The sequence below is a fragment of the Phocoena phocoena genome, chromosome 2, assembly GCF_963924675.1.
Source record: "Phocoena phocoena chromosome 2, mPhoPho1.1, whole genome shotgun sequence".
Classification (NCBI taxonomy): Eukaryota; Metazoa; Chordata; class Mammalia; order Artiodactyla; family Phocoenidae; genus Phocoena; species Phocoena phocoena.
In genome coordinates this window covers 84,437,555-84,456,638 of record NC_089220.1, presented here as the reverse complement: position 1 = coordinate 84,456,638, position 19,084 = coordinate 84,437,555, and the positions used below count along the sequence as shown (strand labels likewise).

At 39.8% G+C, this 19,084-nt stretch overlaps 1 protein-coding gene across 2 annotated transcripts in view; it reads left to right on the top strand.

Annotated features, from left to right (window-relative positions):
- The first annotated feature begins 930 nt into the window (after positions 1–930).
- The window catches only part of EXD1 (exonuclease 3'-5' domain containing 1), a 29,157-nt gene continuing 11,003 nt past the window's right edge, over positions 931–19,084 (top strand). The window contains exons 1-6 of one of the 2 annotated variants that reach the window (XM_065872636.1): positions 931–1,063; positions 4,395–4,463; positions 7,384–7,441; positions 7,712–7,839; positions 11,506–11,564; positions 14,339–14,425. In XM_065872636.1, the coding sequence (XP_065728708.1) occupies positions 931–1,063; positions 4,395–4,463; positions 7,384–7,441; positions 7,712–7,839; positions 11,506–11,564; positions 14,339–14,425 (534 nt within the window). The remainder of the gene's footprint in view (positions 1,064–4,394; positions 4,464–7,383; positions 7,442–7,711; positions 7,840–11,505; positions 11,565–14,338; positions 14,426–19,084) is intronic. The other variant, XM_065872637.1, reaches the window with a different exon arrangement.

Sequence of the window (19,084 nt, the reverse complement as noted above, 5' to 3'; positions counted from 1 at the left end):
TGGCAGCTGGATTGGTAATGCGTAAATTGTGATAGTTCTAAGTCACTTATTCTTTGGTTGGTTACAGTGTGAAACTCTGGAAATGTGATTAACCTAGAGGAGGCTTCATCTAGAAGAGGTTAGATCCCAGACGTTTCTGGGTAAACAATTTATTGCAATGTGTTGGCAGGTGTTTGCCAATATCATTTTTTTTCATTTGTTCTTTTAGTTTTTTTGGTTGCTGTTAAAATGATGTATGCATGTGCTATTAAAAAGCCTCTAAATGTTCTTCTTATTCCATTTAGCTAAGGAAGGAAAAGTGATATTAGGCCATTTTATAGACAAAGATGTCAAACCCACCTTGCCTGAAGTCTTTTTTTTTTTTTAAGAAGATGTTGGGGGTAGGAGTTTATTAATTAATTTATTTTTGCTGTGTTGGGTCTTCGTTTCTGTGTGAGGGCTTTCTCTGGTTGTGGCAAGCGGGGTCCACTCTTCATCGCGGTGCGCGGGCCTCTCACTGTTGTGGCCTCTCTTGTTGCAGAGCACAGGCTCCAGACGCGCAGGCTCAGTAGTTGTGGCTCACGGGCCCAGTTGCTCCGCGGCATGTGGGATCCTCCCAGACCAGGGCTCGAACCCGTGTCCCCTGCATTGGCAGGCAGATTCTCAACCACTGCACCACCAGGGAAGCCCTTGCCTGCAGTCGTAACTTTTCAGTTTCCCATGTATAAATTAGAGTTGGTGCTTGCAATGATATTTTTCTCATTATCATTCTAAAAAGATAACCAGAATTGAATTTCTCTAATATTTTAATTTTTCTTATCCCAGGGATGGGGAAAGGAAAAATAACCCCATTTTCCCCAAAATATTTAAAAAATCATAGATCTATTTTATTTTCAAGGGTTTGGATACTTAAAGAAGATTATTTGAAGACTCCTTCTGGAATCAAATAGCATGGATCCCACCAGTGACTACCATTTCCTCAATCAGATTTTGTGGAGAAGAGTGAAACTCACATTGGTTTGTGGCGTCTTTGAGGGAGTGCTCCAGCATGTGGACCCTAACAAGATTGTTGTCCTGAAGAAAGGTCTCATTTTATTTCTCATAATCTCCTGCCTTTTAGGAGACTAATAACTCAGTTTGGGTGATGGTTCTGCACTCGCTTAGCAACTGGGAGAGTGGCATTATTCCTATTTTAGGGAAAGGGTGGGAGGAGGATTAGAATGCTGTTTTCCCTAACGGAGCAGCATGGCTGCATATGCTGGCTTGTCCCCACTTCTATACTTTTATTGACATGATAGTGGAAATTTTCAATATAGAGAGTTTTTTTTAACTGGGTACTTCTTTTAATTTCTCTCCATATGCACCTTGAAATTAAAAATAACCACTGTATTAGAATTGCTTTTGGCTTCAGCAGACAAATTCACAAAGACTGTAAGGGGTTAATTTTTCTCATGCAAAAAGAAGCCCAGAGGTAGACTACTGAGGAATAGTACAGTGGCTGAAAGATGCCAGGAGGGATCAGGTGTCTTGTGCTCCTGCTCTGCCACCTCAGCGACCATGTGTTATCCTCCTGGTCACAAGGTAGCTTTTACACCTCCCAGTTTCAATCCCAATTCATTTTTAAAGGATAAAATTCAGGAACAGCCAGATGGAAGAGATTTATAGGGCAAGGTATGTGGGAAGGGGCTCAGAGTTTCTACCCTCTCTAGGCATGCCACCCTCTTAGCCTCCTCCATGTGCTCACCTTGAAGCCCCAATATATAGTTTTTATTCAGCTAGAATATTTACTTGTTAAGAGTAGTTGATTTCCTGGCACAATAAATTTCAAGTTCACAGTTGAAACGTGTAAATGACATTTGAGAGATTAGTGTTATTGTTAAGCCATATTATGAGTTAAAATAGACTTTTGTAGGCTAGGATGGGAGTATACCAGGCTTTTGCAATATTAATTCATTTGGTAATCATTTACTGAGTTTTATATCCCAGGCACTGTGCTGGGTACCAGGGATATGGATAAGAATAACATGGTCTCTGTCCTCAAAAAACTTTGTCTAGTAAGGAGACAGGTAAACAAGTAGAAAGGTGTAATGCAGTGTGATACCCTGTGTGATAGAGGGACGCACAAGATGCTGTGGAAACACAGAATTTCAGCTAATTTAGATCTGAGAATGGTAGGGTTAGGACAGTGGGGAAGGCTTCCCAAAGGAGGAATTGATGGTGGAACTGTTACACCTGCTACTAATTTATGTACCATTTGGACAAAGCAGGGAGTGACATCACTATGACAGCAGCATGAAGGAAGGTTTGAAGTAGCAATAAACTAGAGACAAGGAGAATAGACAGGGAACTATTCAGACAATCAAGGGACCCAATAAAGAGGAAATGATGGGAGTCAGAGCTAAGGTTTGGCAAGGAATGGAGTAGAGAAGACAGATTCTAGAAATGCTTAGGAGTGAGGATAAGTAACCTAGTAATCAATTAGATCAGGGGTCCCCAATCCCCAGACCACAGACCGGTACTGGTCCATAGCCTGTTAGGAACCGGGCTGCACAGCAGGAGGTGAATGGCAGGCGAGCGAGCAAAGCTTCATCTGTACTTACAGCCGCTCCCCATCACTTGCACTGCCTGAGCTCCACCTCCTGTCAGCATTATGGTGAGTTGTGTAATTATTTCATTATATATTACAATGTAATAATAATAGAAATAAAGTGTACAATAAATGTAATGTGCTTGAATCATCCCGAAACCATCCCCCCACCCCAGTCCATGGAAAAATTGTCTTCCACGAAACCGGTCCCTGGTGCCAAAAAGGTTGGGGACTGCTGAATTAGATAGTCAAAGAGCCTCCTACATTTATAACTCAGATTATGTGTATAATACTGTTATTAATTGATAGAAATGGGAAGAGGAACAGGTTTGTTGGTTAGTGGGAGAAGATAATGATCAATTTGAAAAATAATGCAGTAAGCCTGCTATTAGTTGAAAATGAGAGTGGAGCTCAGAGAAATAATCCATACTAGAGAAATAATATATGTCAGGACAACTAGGAAGTTGATGTGATCATTCAAGGAGAAGGAAGAAGCATGAAGAATATCACCCTAGGGATTATCAATGTGTAAGGGGCAAGCGGTGGTGGTAGAGACAGCTAAGGAGACTGGAAGGAGGAAATCAGGGAGACAGTGGAACACTGGTTACAAGATGTTTATTAAAATCATTGAGGCCTGGTTTTGAATCCTGACTCTGTCTTTTACTAGTAGTGTGACCTTGAGCAGGTTATTCAACCTTTCTGAGCCTCAAATTCCTCCATAATGGAGATAGTTGAAATACCTATCTCATTATGTTACTGGATAGTCAAACACAGGCAAGTAATTAGCAAGATGCCTGGTTTGGAGTGGGTGCTCAGTGTGGTGGCTTTAGATAATTAGTAGGAAAAGAAATAAACACTAAGAGTGTCCTGTAGGGCTTCCTTGGTGGGCAGTAGTTGAGAGTCCGCCTGCCGATGCAGGGGACACAGGTTCGTGCCCCCATCCATGAAGATCCCACGTGCCGCAGAGCGGCTGGGCCTGTGAGCCATGGCTGCTGAGCCTGCGCGTCCGGAGCCTGTGCTCCGCAATGCGAGAGGCCACAACAGTGAGAGGCCCGCGTACCGCGCAAAAAAAAAAAAAAAAAAAAAGTGTCCTGTAAGCCAAAGAAGAAAGGAGAGAACAGTATTGTCAGTGGATGCATGGGAACCAAGTATAAGATTGTAAACTTTTTTGGGGATTTGACAAATAGGCAGTTGGTGATCTTTGACCTATGTAAGAATATGTTCAGTGGACTAGTGAAGGTAAAACTCATTTGTTTTGGATTGCTGAGAAATGTGGAAATATACAGCTGCTGTGAGCACTGCCATCTAGAAAAAAATGACACTGTATTGTAAACATGACAAATAAACTTCTCCCAACTCCCTTACCTACTCATAGAAGAGCCTGTAATTGGGCCAGGAGTTGGATTGTTGTCTCTGACAATTAATAGCTCAAGCATGTAGAGTGACATGAAACAGGGTGTGGACTCTAGAAGTAGTCAGATGACTTGTTTTTTTCTGGAGCTAGGTGGAGTAAAAATCAGTAGAAATATAATAAGTAGATAATCCTTAGCCCCAAAGGCCTTAGAATATTTTTGGAAGAAGTTTAAATTCAGTGTACTACTACTGCCCTTTTAGTGTATCTTGGACCATTCTGGTGTTCACTCTGTTCTTTATACTACTTGTTTCAAGGTTATAGCTTTGTAATTTATTATTGACTTTTTATTCCTTGGGGAAGATAATTTAGGGATTTTTATAAAACTCAGATTTGGGCACTTTTGTGAGACATATTTTCTTATAGTTTTAGGGAATATTACTTTTTATCAACCAAATTAATTGTTTTCTATAACAGTGAAGAATGTGGAGACTGATCGAAGTGTCCCAGGAGTGAAGATGTTTTTTGGACACGAGATTGTGAATGGTGAGAACTTCATGTTCCCTAAATGCTGGTATCGGGATTTGCAGTAGCAATAAACTCATTGCTCTGCCTCATTTCAGTGTTTGGGGGTTGGAGGGAAAACTAAGATGTTATCTTGCATTTATGAACTCTTAAAGCTGGTATTTGGGAATTGTCCCTTATCTTACTGTTTTGGGAGGTACTATGAGCAGAACAGTCGTAGACAATTTTAATCATGTTGGTTTTACAATGTGAGGACACCTGGTACTCAGTACTAGAGACTCAGCTCGCAGGCAGAGTTAGGAATCTGAACAGAAAGGAACTGTCGGACTTCCCTGGTGGCGCAGTGGTTAAGAATCCGCCTGCCAATGCAGGGGACACGGGTTTGATCCCTGGTCCGGGAAGATCCCACGTGCCATGGAGCAACTAAGCCCGTGCACCACAACTACTGAGCCTGTGCTCTAGAGCCTGCGAGCCACAACTACTGAGCCCAGCCCTTGTGCCACAACAACTGAAGCCTGCAGTCCTAGAGCCCATGCACCTCAAGAAGAGAAGCCACCCCAGCGAGAAGCCTATGCACCTCAATGAAGAGTATCTCCCGCTCGCCACAACTAGGAAAAGCCCATGCACGGCAACGAAGACCCAATGCAGCAAAAAAATAATAAATTAATTAAATAAATTTTTAAAAAAAAGAAAGAAAGGAACTGTCTTGCTCAGCAAGCGAATTTAACACCAGACACTCACAGTACTTTCACAGTCCCTTATTTGAAACCTTGGGGCCAAATGTTTCAGATCTCAGGCTAGTTCTGGATTTTTCAAAAAGCTAACAAAGGGTATATACTGGTCATATTACATAACACCTCAAGTGGGTCTGGTCAGCACTCCGTAATAAAACACATTTCTACAGAGAAACGGATGGATAATCATACTAAGTGGAATAAAATAGGACTGTAAATAGTATGTCAGTTCAGGTTTTGCTGCCAAAAGAGTTACAAAGAATTTTTGGTTTTCAGACCTTCGGGGATTTTGGAATTGTGGGAAGTAGCCCTGTTCTTTATTTCTGCCAGCTAAAACAATTTAGCAAGAATAGATACAATTGTTTGCCTAAAGGAATAGCTATAGAAGCTCATCTGGTCAGTGTGCTTCAGACAAGCCAAATGGGGTAAGAGAAAAGGGTTAGGAACAAGAGCTATTCTTTCTTTCAAGAACTCGAAAGCAAAAAGCCTTCCAAGGAGGAGTGAATATCAGTGTGGGGTGGAGGTGGGTGGCGGAACGGGTGAGCTGGGACCTCATAGAACTGTGCATTTCTTACTGTTGGGGCAGATATGAGGAAAGGAAAGGACTCCTGCCAATCAAGACCTACTTTAAAGCAGAAAAGTCCAGCCAGCTTTTTTTTTTTTTTTTTTTTTTTTTAGTATTTCTTTCTTTCTTTCTATGGCTACATCAGGTCTTAATTGTGGCATGCAGGATATTTTAGTTGTGGCATGCGTGATCTTTAGTTGCGGCATGCGTGATCTTTAGTTGCGGCATGTGGGATCTTTAGTTGAGGCCTGTGGGATCTAGTTCCCTGACCAGGGATCGAACCCAGGCCCCTCTGCTCTGGGAACGTGGAGTCTTAGCCACGGGACCACCAGGGAAGTCCCCAGCCAGCTTATATAACTGTTGTTTCTTACTGAGTACGCTACTGTAAACACTCTTTGTCCCTTGAGCACCTTTTAAAAATGGCAGTGATGGTGGTGGAAGTAGAACGATTGTTAATTGTGTGTTAACTGTTAGACTTTGCAGTAGAACAGAGCTCTGGACTGGAACAAAGCTAGGCTGTGGATGAGTTTGTAAAGAAAAATGAAGGAATTACTACTACTATTTCCTAACTCAGGAGAAGGCTGACCACTGACCAGCTTTGTGATCTGTACACATGGATTCATTTCTTCCTAAATTCATTCTCAGGACTTGGCCTTTGTTTATAATTTCTAGGCTCAAAGGATGACCTTCTTCTTCTTTCTTTGCCCTGTGGCTCAATCAGCCATAGAGGGTTCTCCCTGAAAAGCACCTTGAATAAGAATTATCAAGATAAAGGATAATAATTGATTAATCCGAGTTTTTAGTGAATTTACTTTCTCTGACCCGGACTCAACACTTCTAGACAGTGTAGGAGAAAGAGACATTTGAAACATAGTTGCCCCTGAGAAACTTTTTCCATGAAAAGTACCTAAGGGTACTTAATTGAATCTTAGATGCCATTAATGACAATGTGCATTATTTCTTTTCCCACCCTAAGAAAGAAAAAGAAGCTGCCAATTAAACTATCATGTGCATTTACCGTAAATCATATCCAATTTCAGAGTTGTTTAAAATGTGCATCTTAGAATCAATGATATACAATATTTCCCTATATTCCGTGAACTGTTAGGTTAAAAATAAATGGTTTCAGAGTCTCTGTGGAATGTTTCTCTCATATTTATTTTGTGATTTCCAGTCTAGCTTTTATTACCTTTCACATCACTGAACTGTTAATGCACCAGCCTGAGAAAGTGGAAGGGACAGTGTGAATGATTTGAGAGAAAACCCCCTAACAGTACATAGTGTGAAGGAAAATGCATTAGGATGGGAATAAATAGGAAAGAAAAGATATCTCTAGAACCATTCTGCATGACCACAAAGGTGTCCTGGAACAAAAAGGGTAAAGTGGATATGTAGAGAGGTTCCTAATCCTGCTAAATGACCAAGGAAGCCATGTAGGGATGTAAGATTAGGGGTCGTCAGTACTTTGGATAGTCTTTTCTGCTCTATTTATTGCTGGCCGATGAAGGCTCTATGGACTAACATTTCATTCCCAATTACTGTCTATGTTACATAATCAAACTGTGGGTGTGGAGGGGACAGAGGGATAGTTAACTGCTTTCATATTGGAAGTCCTGTTGGAAGCCGTTTGGTTATTTTACAGTGGAACTACTGGATGAAGAAGAACAAGGTGCAGTAAGAGAAAAGGCATCTTCCGTTAGGTATGATGGAATGATTTTCTTAATTATGATGTTACCCAGATGTACACATTAGGGTAGAAAGCCTTAACTGTAATTCACTAGCTGTGTAATTCCTAACATGAGAAGAAATAGGTGGATGTTTCCTTCCATCTTTAGATGGTATCTTCAAATCAGTGTAAACAGTGGATGAATGGGTTCTCTATGAAAGATCCAGAGTCCTTACCACTGATGTGTGTATGGCATTAACAACAAAGAATAAGCTCACCTAAGTGTTGTTTTTTATAAGCATAGTCTAAATACAGAAAGAAACAGGATGGATACAATAAAAGATGAAGACATAAATGTATATAAGCCTGCTTCTCCTGCCTCTGAGGCACCAACCACTTCTCTGCTAAATGACCTCAAGTACAGCCCATCAGGTGAGTACCAGGGCTCTGAATTTTCTAGGCTCTCTTGTGGTTCAGAACTCTTCAGAGTTGGTATAACCCCGAGTCAAGGTTCTATGTGGAATTCTCAGCTAAGCTGTTGTTTCTAGGGTCCGAATTAAGATAAAATACCATGATTCATTTGTTTATTTAATATTTGAGTGCACACTATATGCCAGACATTGGGGATACCAAAGTTTGGTATCTCTACCTTCATCGAGTTATGGTGCAGGAAACACACTAAATAAGATAAATTAGTATACTATATAGTGTGCTGGTGCCACATGTTAAGTAGAAAAGAACAGAAGAAAAAGAAGAAATATGTGGAGAGGGTAGTTTTACAATTTTTGAGTGTCCAGGACAGGTCTCACTGAAATAGTGACATTTGAAGTAAAGGCTTGAAGGAAGTGAGGGACCAAGATGTATGAATATCTGGGGGGAATGGTTTTTAGGCATAAAAAATTAGCAGATGCAAAGGCCTGAGAGAGGAACATGCCATGATCTTGAAGGGACAGCAAGGAGATGAGTGTAGCTGGAGCAAGGAGAGCAGTAGGGGATGAAGTGGGGTGAGTGGATCATGGAAGGCTTTGTAGATCATTGAAAGGACTTGGCTTTTACTCTGCAGTGAGAAGAGAAGCCATTGGAGGTTGGCTGGTTGTTTTTTTCATTTCCCTAATGACTAAGGATGTTGAGGATTTTTTAATGTGCTTATTTGGCATCTGAATATCTTTGGTGAATGTCTATCCATATCTTTTGTTCATTTTCTTATTGGATTGCTCTCTTATTATTCAATGTTGGGAGTTCTTTATATATTCTGGATACAAGTCTTTTCTCAAATATATGCTTTGCAAATATTTTCTCCAAGTCTGTGGTTTGTCTTTTCATTCTCTTAAAGCATCTCTTGAAGAGCAGACATTTTAAATTTTGATGGAGTACCATTTATCCATTTTCTTTCTTTTATGGATTGTGCTTTTGATGTCATATCTAAGTAATCTCTCCTAGCTCAAAGTCACAAAGATTTTCTCCTTTGTTTTCTTCTAGACATTTTAGGTTTTACATTTAGGTCTATGATCCATTTTTAAAAAATGTTTATATATACTTTTTTTAAACATCTTTATTGGAGTATAATTGCTTTAAAATGGTGTGTTAGTTTCTGCTTTATAACAAAGTGAATCAGCTATACATATACATATATGCCCGTATCTCCTCCCTCTTGCGTCTCCTTCCCTCCCATCTTCCCTATCCCACCCCTCTAGGTGGTCACAAAGCACTGAGCTGATTTCCCTGTGCTATGCGGCTGCTTCGCACTAGCTATCTGTTTTACATTTGGTAGTGTATATATGTCCATGCCACTCTCTCACTTCGTCCCAGCTTACCCTTACCCCTCCCTGTGTCCTCAAGTCCATTCGTTACATCTGCGTCTTTATTCCTGTATGATCCATTTTTAACTTTTGTATATGATGTGATATGGACAAGGTTTTTTTTTTCCCATACGGACATCCAATTATTCCAGCACCGTTTATTGAAAAGTCTGTATTTTCTCCCTTCAGTTACCTTTGCACCTTTGTCAAAAATCAGTTTTCTGTATGTATATAGGTTTATTTATTTATGGACACACTATTCTGTTACATTGATCTAATTTTTCTATCTTTACACCAATACTAGACTGTTTTGTTTATTGTTGATTTATGATAGATCTTGAAAGCAGGTAGTATTAGTTCTCCAACTTTGTTCTTTTTCAAAGTTGTTTCAGCTGTTCTTTGTTCTTTGCATTTCCCTATGAATTTTAGAATCAGCTTGTTAATTTCTACCAAAAAAGAAAAAACTCTGCTGGAATCTTTTTTGGAATTACAATGAATTGATAGATCAGTTTGGGGAATATTGACATCTTAACAGTATTGAGTATTCCATTCCATTAACCCAGTATACCTCTACATTTATTTAGATCTTTAATTTCTCAGCAGTGTTTTGTAGTTCTCATTGTATGTCTTACACATCTTTTGCCATACTTATCCCTAAGTATTTCTATTTTTATACTATTATAGAAGGTTTTTGGTTTCTTTTTTTGTTTTTGTGGGTTTTTTTGTGGTACGTGGGCCTCTCGCTGTTGTGGCCTCTCCCATTGCGGAGCATAGGCTCCAGTCGCGCAGGCCCAGCGGCCATGGCTCACGGGCCCAGCCGCTCCGCGGCATGTGGGATCTTCCAGGACCGGGTCACGAACCCATGTCCCCTGCATCGGCAGGCGGACTCTCAACCACTACGCCACCAGAGAAGCCCTAGAAGGTATTTTTTAAAACTTCTATTTTCCATTGGAGAGTTTTGAGCAGAGGAGTAACATGATCTGACTTCTGTTTTTACAAAATCACTCTGGATACTGTATAGATGCTGAGAGGAGGGCCAACGTAAGAGCATGAATACCAGTTAGGAGGCTACTGAAATAATTTTGTTTAGTGGGTATGGTGGTTTGGACCCTCGTGGTGGCAATATGGTTGGTAGGAGTGGTGGAATTCTGCATGTATATTGAGGTGGAGCCAACACAATGTACTGACAGATTAGATGTGGTTGTGAGAGAAAAAGAGGAAACAAGGATGACTTCAGGGGTTTGGGCTTGAGCAGCCTGAAGTATGGGAGGGATTCTGGGTGGGAAAGGTTTTGGGGAGATGGTTAGGAGTTTAGTTTTGGTCAGCCTAAGTTTGAGTGTAAGCTGAGAGATGAAGGCAGAGGTCTGAGGTGGAGACCTAAATTCAAGGCCTAGCCTATAAGTGATATCTAAAGCCTTGAGACTAGATGAGAGCACCAAGAGAGTGAGTATGGGTAGAAAAAAGGAAGTGGCTTATGGACTATGTCCTGAGCCACTCCAGAGTTTTAAAGTTTGGGAGATGAAGAAGAACTATATGTTATGCTATACCTCTAATCTTTTAAATTACATAATTAGAAAAATAATTAATTTTCAGGATCCAGAGAATTCCAAATGTGTGGACATTGGTCCATCTCCAGGACTAATTTATTTTAAACTATTATTTTTTATTATGAATGTGCTTTTAGAAAATGCATGTCTTAAATACTGTATGATATCACTTATATGTGGAATCTAAAAAATACAACAAACTAGTGACTATAACAAAAAAGAAGCGGACTCACAGATACAGAGAACAGACTAGTGGTTCCCAGTGTGGGGGGGATATAGGGGTGGGGCAGTGGGAGTCACAAACTATTGGATATAAGATAGGCTACAAGGATGTATTGTACAATACCGGGGAATATGGCCAATATTTTCTAATAACTGTAAATGGAGAGTAACCTTCAAAAATTGTATTAAAAATTTTTTTAAAAGTACATGTCTTGAAGTATTCAAGACATAAACTTATGATGAAGGAAACATTACTGGATTATCAAAGGAAATGAGTAAATATTTTATAAGATATCATCAGTGGGGCTTTTGTTTATTCTCAACGGACAAATAGGATGCTAATAGTGTTCACTACGGGATGGGCTGATGCAGGTGATAATGAAATAGTTCTCAGTATTCTAGGCTTAGTCTCAGTAGTTCTAGACATTTGAGTTACAATAGAGTAGGACTTTAGGATTATGGCTAAAATTAGTGGGAGGGCTATTCTATTGCCAAGGAAGATAAATATATATAATAATATTCTCCTGTAGAGGAAGAGGAGGTGACATACACAGTCATTGATCAGTTCCAGCAGAAATTTGGTGCTGCAGTAAGTATTGCCCTCAATCATTCTCTGTATTGTCTGCAAATGGGTATCATGTCTATGTCTCATAAATTTCTCTCTTATTATAAGATCATTAGTGTTTTTCCTAATGAGTTAACAAAACATCTGAGAGCCGGCTATTTGCCAGGCATTGTTCTGAGGTCTGGGTTATAATAATAAGACAAAGTTCTAGCCCTGAAGGAGCTTATTTTAATGCAAGAAAATAAACACATAATTGTATATCAATTAGTGGTAAGTGCTATGAAAAAAAAGTGTAGTATGGTGAGTGGAATGACAGGGAGTTCCTATTTTATTTAGGGTAGACAGAGAAAACCTCTGTGAAGAGGTGACATTGGAACAGAGATCTAAAAGAAGTAAGGGAGCTAACCATGTGGATATCTAGTAAAAAAAGAAGGCATAATTACAAGTGCAGAGGCCCTGAGGCTGAAGCACACTTGACTTGTGTGGAGGAAGCAGGGAGGTCATTGTGGCAGGACCACAGTGAAAAAGAATGTTAGGGAATGGAAGGGGGCAGGAGGCAGGTCAGGTAGACATAAGGATTTTGAGTTTGACTTGAGTAAGATGGAGAGCCATTGGCAGTTTTAGAGGAGAGTCAAAAATTTTTTTACTTATATTTTTAAAAGACCAGTCTAGATGCTCTATTTAGGCAATTTCTCTATAATATTTTTTTAATTTGAGATATGGCAGTAACTAATTATTCAGCTAGGCTATGGTTCACAGTTAGACTTTAGGGAAGTTGTTAAGTTTTTTGTTTAGGAGCAAGCTTATGCTCGTGTATGCACAGATGTATTTTTTAAGAGAGGGTTAGCTTTCAGCAGATTCTTTTGTTTTTTAAACAGCTTTATTGAGATATAATTCACATGCCATAAAATTTACCAATTTAAAATGTACACATCACTGGATTTTTGCATATTCACAGAATTGTACATCCATCACCACAGTGAATTTTAGAACATTTTTAATACTCCAAAAGGAAACCCCATATTCCTTAGCTAACACCTCTAATCCCTTCTGAGTACCCCCAGCCCCTGGCAACCGCTAATCTATTTTCTGCCTCTATGAATGTGCCTGTTTAGGACATTTCATATAAATGGGATCATACAATGTGTGGTCATTTGTGATTGGCTTGGCTTCTCTTGCGTAGCATAATATTTTCAAGGTTTATCTATGTTATAGCGTGTATCAGTATTTCACTTATTTTTGTTGCCAAATAATATTCCTTTGTATGGATATACCACATTTCATTTATCCTTTCACCATTTGATGGACATTTGGGTTGTTTCTACTTTTTGGCTATTATGAATAGTGCTGCTGTGAACATACATACACAAGTTTTTGTGTGGACACGTTTCCATTTCTCTTGGATAGATACTTACAAGTGGAATTGCTGGCTCATGTAATAACTCTGTGTTTAACTTTTTGAGGATTGGCCATACTGTTTTGCAAAGCGCTGCACCACTTTACTTTTCCACCAGCAGGGCGTGAGGGTTCCAGTTTCTCCACATTCTTACCGACACTATTATCTGTCATTTTAATTATAGCCATCCTAGTGGTGTGAAGTAGTATCTCATTGTGTTTTTGATTTGCATTTCCCTGAAGGCTAATAGTGTTAAGCATATTTTCATGTGTTTATTGGCTATTTTTTTTCTTTTTTAAAAAAATTTTTGTTGGAGTATAGTTGATTTACAATGTTGTGTTAGTTTCAGGTGTACAGCAAAGTGAATCAGTTATACCTATACATATATCCACTCTTTTTTAGACTCTTTTCCCATATAGGCTTATTGGCTATTTGTATATCTTAGAGAAATATCTATTCATTTGCCATTTTAATTGAGTTACAAGAATTCTTTATATATCAACAGATGCTTTAAAGGGTCCATGACAACAACAACAAATAATAGGATAAGAACTTTTGCTCCGGAAATTTAAAGAGTTAGTTGGAAATTCTTATCAATAGGGAAATACAGCTTTTGTTCCCAGTTTTGCAGCCTTCTTGTTGATTGAGAATGGAACTGAAGTTCAGTCCCCTTCTTTTATCATTGATGAAAGATACTCAGAATATAGAACACTTTATGCTCTGTAAAGGAAGATATTGTGCTAGTGTAAGTTACTTTGCCTTTCTATTCTTGAGTAATTTATCTACCTGTAAAATGGGGAGAATCTTGTGCCATGCAGATATTTTCATGGATTATGCAGTAAAGATTTTAGAATTGTATAATGTTTTGAAATATGATACGAATATAGATAATAAGAGGACCAGAATGTGTTTCCAGGATACCCCTATTTCAGTTTTGAATAATTTAATGAATCCAAGACTTTAAAGGACCTGTTAAGTCTGTGTTTTTCTCATTCTGAACAGTAGATACTGTGAGACTCAGCCACTGTGTGAGTTCCCTTTAGGTACAGTAAATTGCTGTTCTTTGCATGAGGAATCTTGCCATAAAGACTAGAAACCTTTTGCTCTAACACCAGTGGCAACAAAAGGTATCTGAGTTTTCAACTCTTATTAGCATTTGCAATATGAATGATTTATTTTCCAGTTGTGGAATAACTTTGTGAACCCTGAAAAGAGGATCAGAAGCATTCAGTGTGATTTGTGTGTGTGTGTGTGTGAAGCAGACATGTGTTTTGGATTTTGTAAGTTTTAAAAAATATGATCCACTTTGTTTATTTCTAGCCATTTTACTTGTGCCATTCATGATGTCATAATTGCAACATTTATTTCCTGGAGATTTTTATTTTCTTCCTTTTCTTACCAGATGCTCCACATCAAGAAGCAAAGTGTCCTGAGTGTGGCAGCAGAAGGAGCTAATGTGTGTCGTCATGGGAGACTATGTTGGCTTCAGGTAAAAGATTTCTTAAAACTTTTTATTTTGAAATAATTGTAGATTCACTGGTAAATTTATTTTAATTGTCTTTTTTATATCACCCTACTGTCACTGTCCTATAGCTTGTTTGGAATTCCTTTTCATTTTCTTGTACTCAGTTTATTATTTTCAAAGAAAAGAGCTTTAGGGACTTCCCTGGTGGTCCAGTGGTTAAGACTCCTTGCTTCTGGGACTTCCCTTGTGGCTCAGTGGTTAAGAATCTGCCTTCCAATGCAGGGGACACGGGTTCGAGCCCTGGTCAGGGAAGATCCCACATGCCGTGGAGCGGCTGGGCCCGTGAGCCATGGCCGCTGAGCCTGCACGTCCAGAGCCTGTGCTCCGCAACGGGAGAGGCCACAACAGCGAGAGGCCCACATACCACAAAAAAAAATAAAATAAAATAAAATAAAATTAGAAATAAAACAACATATGGTCCAGCAATCCCACTTCTGGGTATATATCCAAAGGAAATGAAAACAGGATCTCAAAGAGATAACTGTATTCCCATGTTCATATTGCAGCATTATTTACAATAACCAATACATGGAAACAACCAAGTGTCCATAGATGGATGAATAGATAAAGTAAATGTGATATATATGTACAATGGAATATTATTCTGCCATAAAAAGAAGGAAATTCTGCCATTTGTGATGACATGGATGAACCTGGAGGGATTCAGCTAAGTAAAATAAGTTAGACAGAGAAAGACAAATACCGTATGCTCTCACTTATATGCAGAATCAAAAAAACCAAACTCATAGAAACAGAGAGTAGAGTAGTGGTTCCAGGAGTGGGGGAATGGGGGAAATGGATGAAGGTAGTCAAAAGGTACAACTTCCAGTTATAAGATAAATAGGTTATGGGAATGTAATGCACAGCACGGTAATTATAGATAACAATACTATATTGTATACTTAAAAGCTGCTAAGAGAGTAGATCTTAAAAGTTCTCACCACACACAGATAACCATGTGAGGTAATAGATATGTTAACTACCCTCATCATAGTAATCCTTTTGCAGTATATACTTACATCAAATTATCATGTTATATACCTTAAACTTACACAATGTTATATGCTAATTTTATCTCAATAAAGCTGAGTAGGGAGGAAGAAACCAGACCAAAACCTCTCTCTACCAAAACAAAAGGGTAGACTTCCTGGTAATGCAGGCCTGGGCACCTCTAGGTTATTTCCTAATTTGTCCCCTTTTGTTGTCTAGATACCAGAGGGGACATCCAGTTGGTTACAAATATCATCTTTGTGACTGGAAGCAAATCAATGGGCACGTTTTCTCCCACCAGGTCCTTGGACTTGTATGTTTAATTTTTTAAATCAAAGTATCACATGCCCTATGTATTAAAAGCAAAAAAAAAAAATGCTAAAAGGCTTATGAGGACAGAAAAATCCTCACTCCATTTCTCTCTTCAGAGGTGGTGCTTTTGTTTTTTTTAAGAATCCAGTAACAAGGTTGTTAAAGTACATGTGTACAGCACTTTACAGTTGACAAAGTACTTTGACAAACATTATTTCATTTACATTTTTCATTTCATTCTCCTTATAGGAGACCAGTAATGCAAATGTTAGTCCATGTGACGCTGTTCCATAAGACCTTAAGCTATCTTTACTTTTTTCATTGTTTTTTCTTTTTGCTGCTCTGAATGGGTGAGTTCCACTGCCTTGTCTTTGAGTTGACTGATCCTTTCTTCTGCTTTATCTAGTCTGCTAGTGAACCCATCTAGTGTATTTTTCAGTTCAATTATTATATTCTTTAGATCTGTGACTTCTATTTGGTACTTTCTTACATTTCCATCTCTTTGTTGAAGTGCTCACTGTGTTCATCCATTCTTCTCCCCAGTTTGGTGAGCATCTTTATAGACCATTATTTGAGCTCTTTATCAGGTAAATTATTTATCTCCATTTCATTAAGTTTTTTTTCCTGAGGTTGACTCTGTGTTGGTTTCTGTATAGTAGATGAAACAGCCACTCCTCCCAGCGTTGAAGGAGTGGCCTCATGTAGGAGATGAACCTTGTCATTCAGCCCTGCCTCAGCTCCTGGTGGTCTTTCAAACCTCTTGGCCTTGTCCAAGCAGCCTATTATATTTTTAATAGCTCCCAGTAGTTGAGGATGTGCCAAGACCTGTCAGTGTCCTAAAGGGGAGAATCTCAGCACATAGACTCAGGGTGACTGGAAGTGAGACCCTCAGGCATCAGTTTTTTAACTATGCAAATATGTACATTCCTGTGGGACCACAAGCATAAACCTTGCTGGCCACCAGAGCCAGGCAATCTGGAGGTGTCCCCTGAGCGGCAGTTGCAGAAATCAGGGCTCCAGATGAGTGTCAAAGCTCTTTTCTGGGGCTTCCCTGGTGGCGCAGTGGTTGAGAGTCCGCCTGCCGATGCAGGGGACACGGGTTCGTGCCCCGGTACGGGAAGATCCCACGTGCCGCGGAGTGGCTGGGCCCGTGAGCCATGGCCGCTGAGCCTGCGCGTCCGGAGCCTGTGCTCCGCAATGGGCGAGGCCACAGCGGTGAGAGGCCTGTGTACCGCAAAAAAAAAAAAAAAAAAAAAAAAAAAAAGCTCTTTTCTGGGTGATATAGGTGAGCTGGAGCAAGGGAGAGCGTCAAGATGGAGTCCACAGCTTATGTTCCTTGAGAGCAACTCCATAGGCTACTAATGTGTACCAATCCTGAAGCCTGCCTCTCAGGCTGAAGCTCCAGGATGAGCGAAGAGCCCTCCTTCACAAAAAGACTGGAGAGTGTGCCCCAGTCCACTGTCTGTGCAGTGCCCTAGGGGTGGTAGCCTGCTAAGAACTGTCCCTCTGATTGCCACAGTCCCACGAGACCCAGGAATACAAGCCACCCTGGCCACCAGAGCCATGCCATCAAGGGGTGTCCTCTGGTAGCATCCTCAAAACCCAGGGAACCAGAAAAGTACAGAGGCAACTACTTTTAACATGTTAAAATGTGTCTATTTTCGTTTTTTGATAATCTGCTTATTGCTCTCTCCTTATTCATCAGTTTTACAAATTATTAACTTTTATTATACTGAAGAAAGATTTTGCTCACTTATAGCACCCACACCTACCTAGAGCCTCCCAATTTAGTTATATCCCAATTTTAAAAGATTTTATTTTTATACAATTTTTAAAGGTTACTTTCCACTTACCGTTATCACAAAATTGTTGGCTGTATTCCCCATGTTGTACAATACATCCTTGAGCCTATATTACACCCAATAGTTTGTACCTCCCACTGCATCACCCCTATATTCCCCCCACCACTGGTAACCACTAGTTTGTTCTCTATATCTGTGAGTTGGCTTCTTTTTTGTTATATTCACTCATTTGTTGTATTTTTTAGATTCCACATATAAGTGATATCCTACGGTATTTTTCTTTCTCTGTCTGACTTATTTCACCTAGCATAATGTCCTCCAAGTCCATCCATGTTGCTGCAAACGGCAAAATTTCATTCTTTTTTATGGATGAGTAGTATTCCATTGTATATATACACCACATCTTCTTTATCCCTTCATCTGCTGATGAACACTTAGGTAGTTTCCATGTCTTGGCTATTGTAAATAATGCCGCTATGAACATTGGGGTGCATGTATGTTTTCAAATTAGTGTTTTTGGGTTTTTTGGGGGGGAAGTTATATCCCAATGTTTGGTTAAGACAGGATTCAGGCTATATGTGATTATGGCTATGTAACCATTGCTCCTTGTTGGTCCAGTAAGATTGTTTCTTTTCTTGCCCAACTTTTTGTTTTTCATAGAATTGATAATTGCCTCATCTTACTAGCTTTGTTTTCCTTTCATTTGTGACAAAGCCTTCCCATATTTTCCCCTCAATGTAGTTTTTCACATGCTTACATCTATCCGGATAATCTGTGCTGCATCTTTGTCTTGAAGCCATCTTCCCTGGAGCCCTCTATCCTCCTGTTCCAATACAGGCTGGTGGTATCAAGCTGGAAGCTACAAGGGAAAAGGTCTGGAGGCTCACAATTGTGTGCAGACTCATTTTTCAGTCCATTACCAAACCTCTGCCCTCTTCTATATCTTTTTTTTTAATTATTTATTTATTTATTTATTTATTTTATTTTAATTATCTTATTTATTTTATTTATTGAGTTTTGGCTGTGTTGGGTCTTCCTTGCTGCGTACGTGCTTTCTCTAGTTGCAGCGAGCGGGGGCTACTCTTTGTTGCGGTGTGTGGGCTTCTCATTGCGGTGGCTTTTCCTGTTGCGGAGCATGGGCTCTAGGCACGCAGCCTTCTGTAGTTGTGGCTCGCGGGCTCTAGAGCGCAGGCTCAGTAGTTGTGGCACACGGGCTTCATTGCTCCGCGGCATGTGGGATCTTCCCGGACCAGGGCTTGAACCCTTGTCCCCTGCATTGGCAGGCGGATTCTTAACCACTGTGCCACCAGGGAAGCCCCCCCTCTTCTATATCTTATATTCCCAACCCTAGAGCCTCCCTTGTTGGATTTATCCAGAGAATATATCTTCTGTCCTCCATGGGAGTGGGAAGGGATAACTTGGAGGCTTACTTCTTCACATATAGACCTCAAGCCTATCCCTCTATTTCCAGCTCCTCACTGTCCTCAGTATCTGTCACCTTTAATTCCTAAACCTTTAT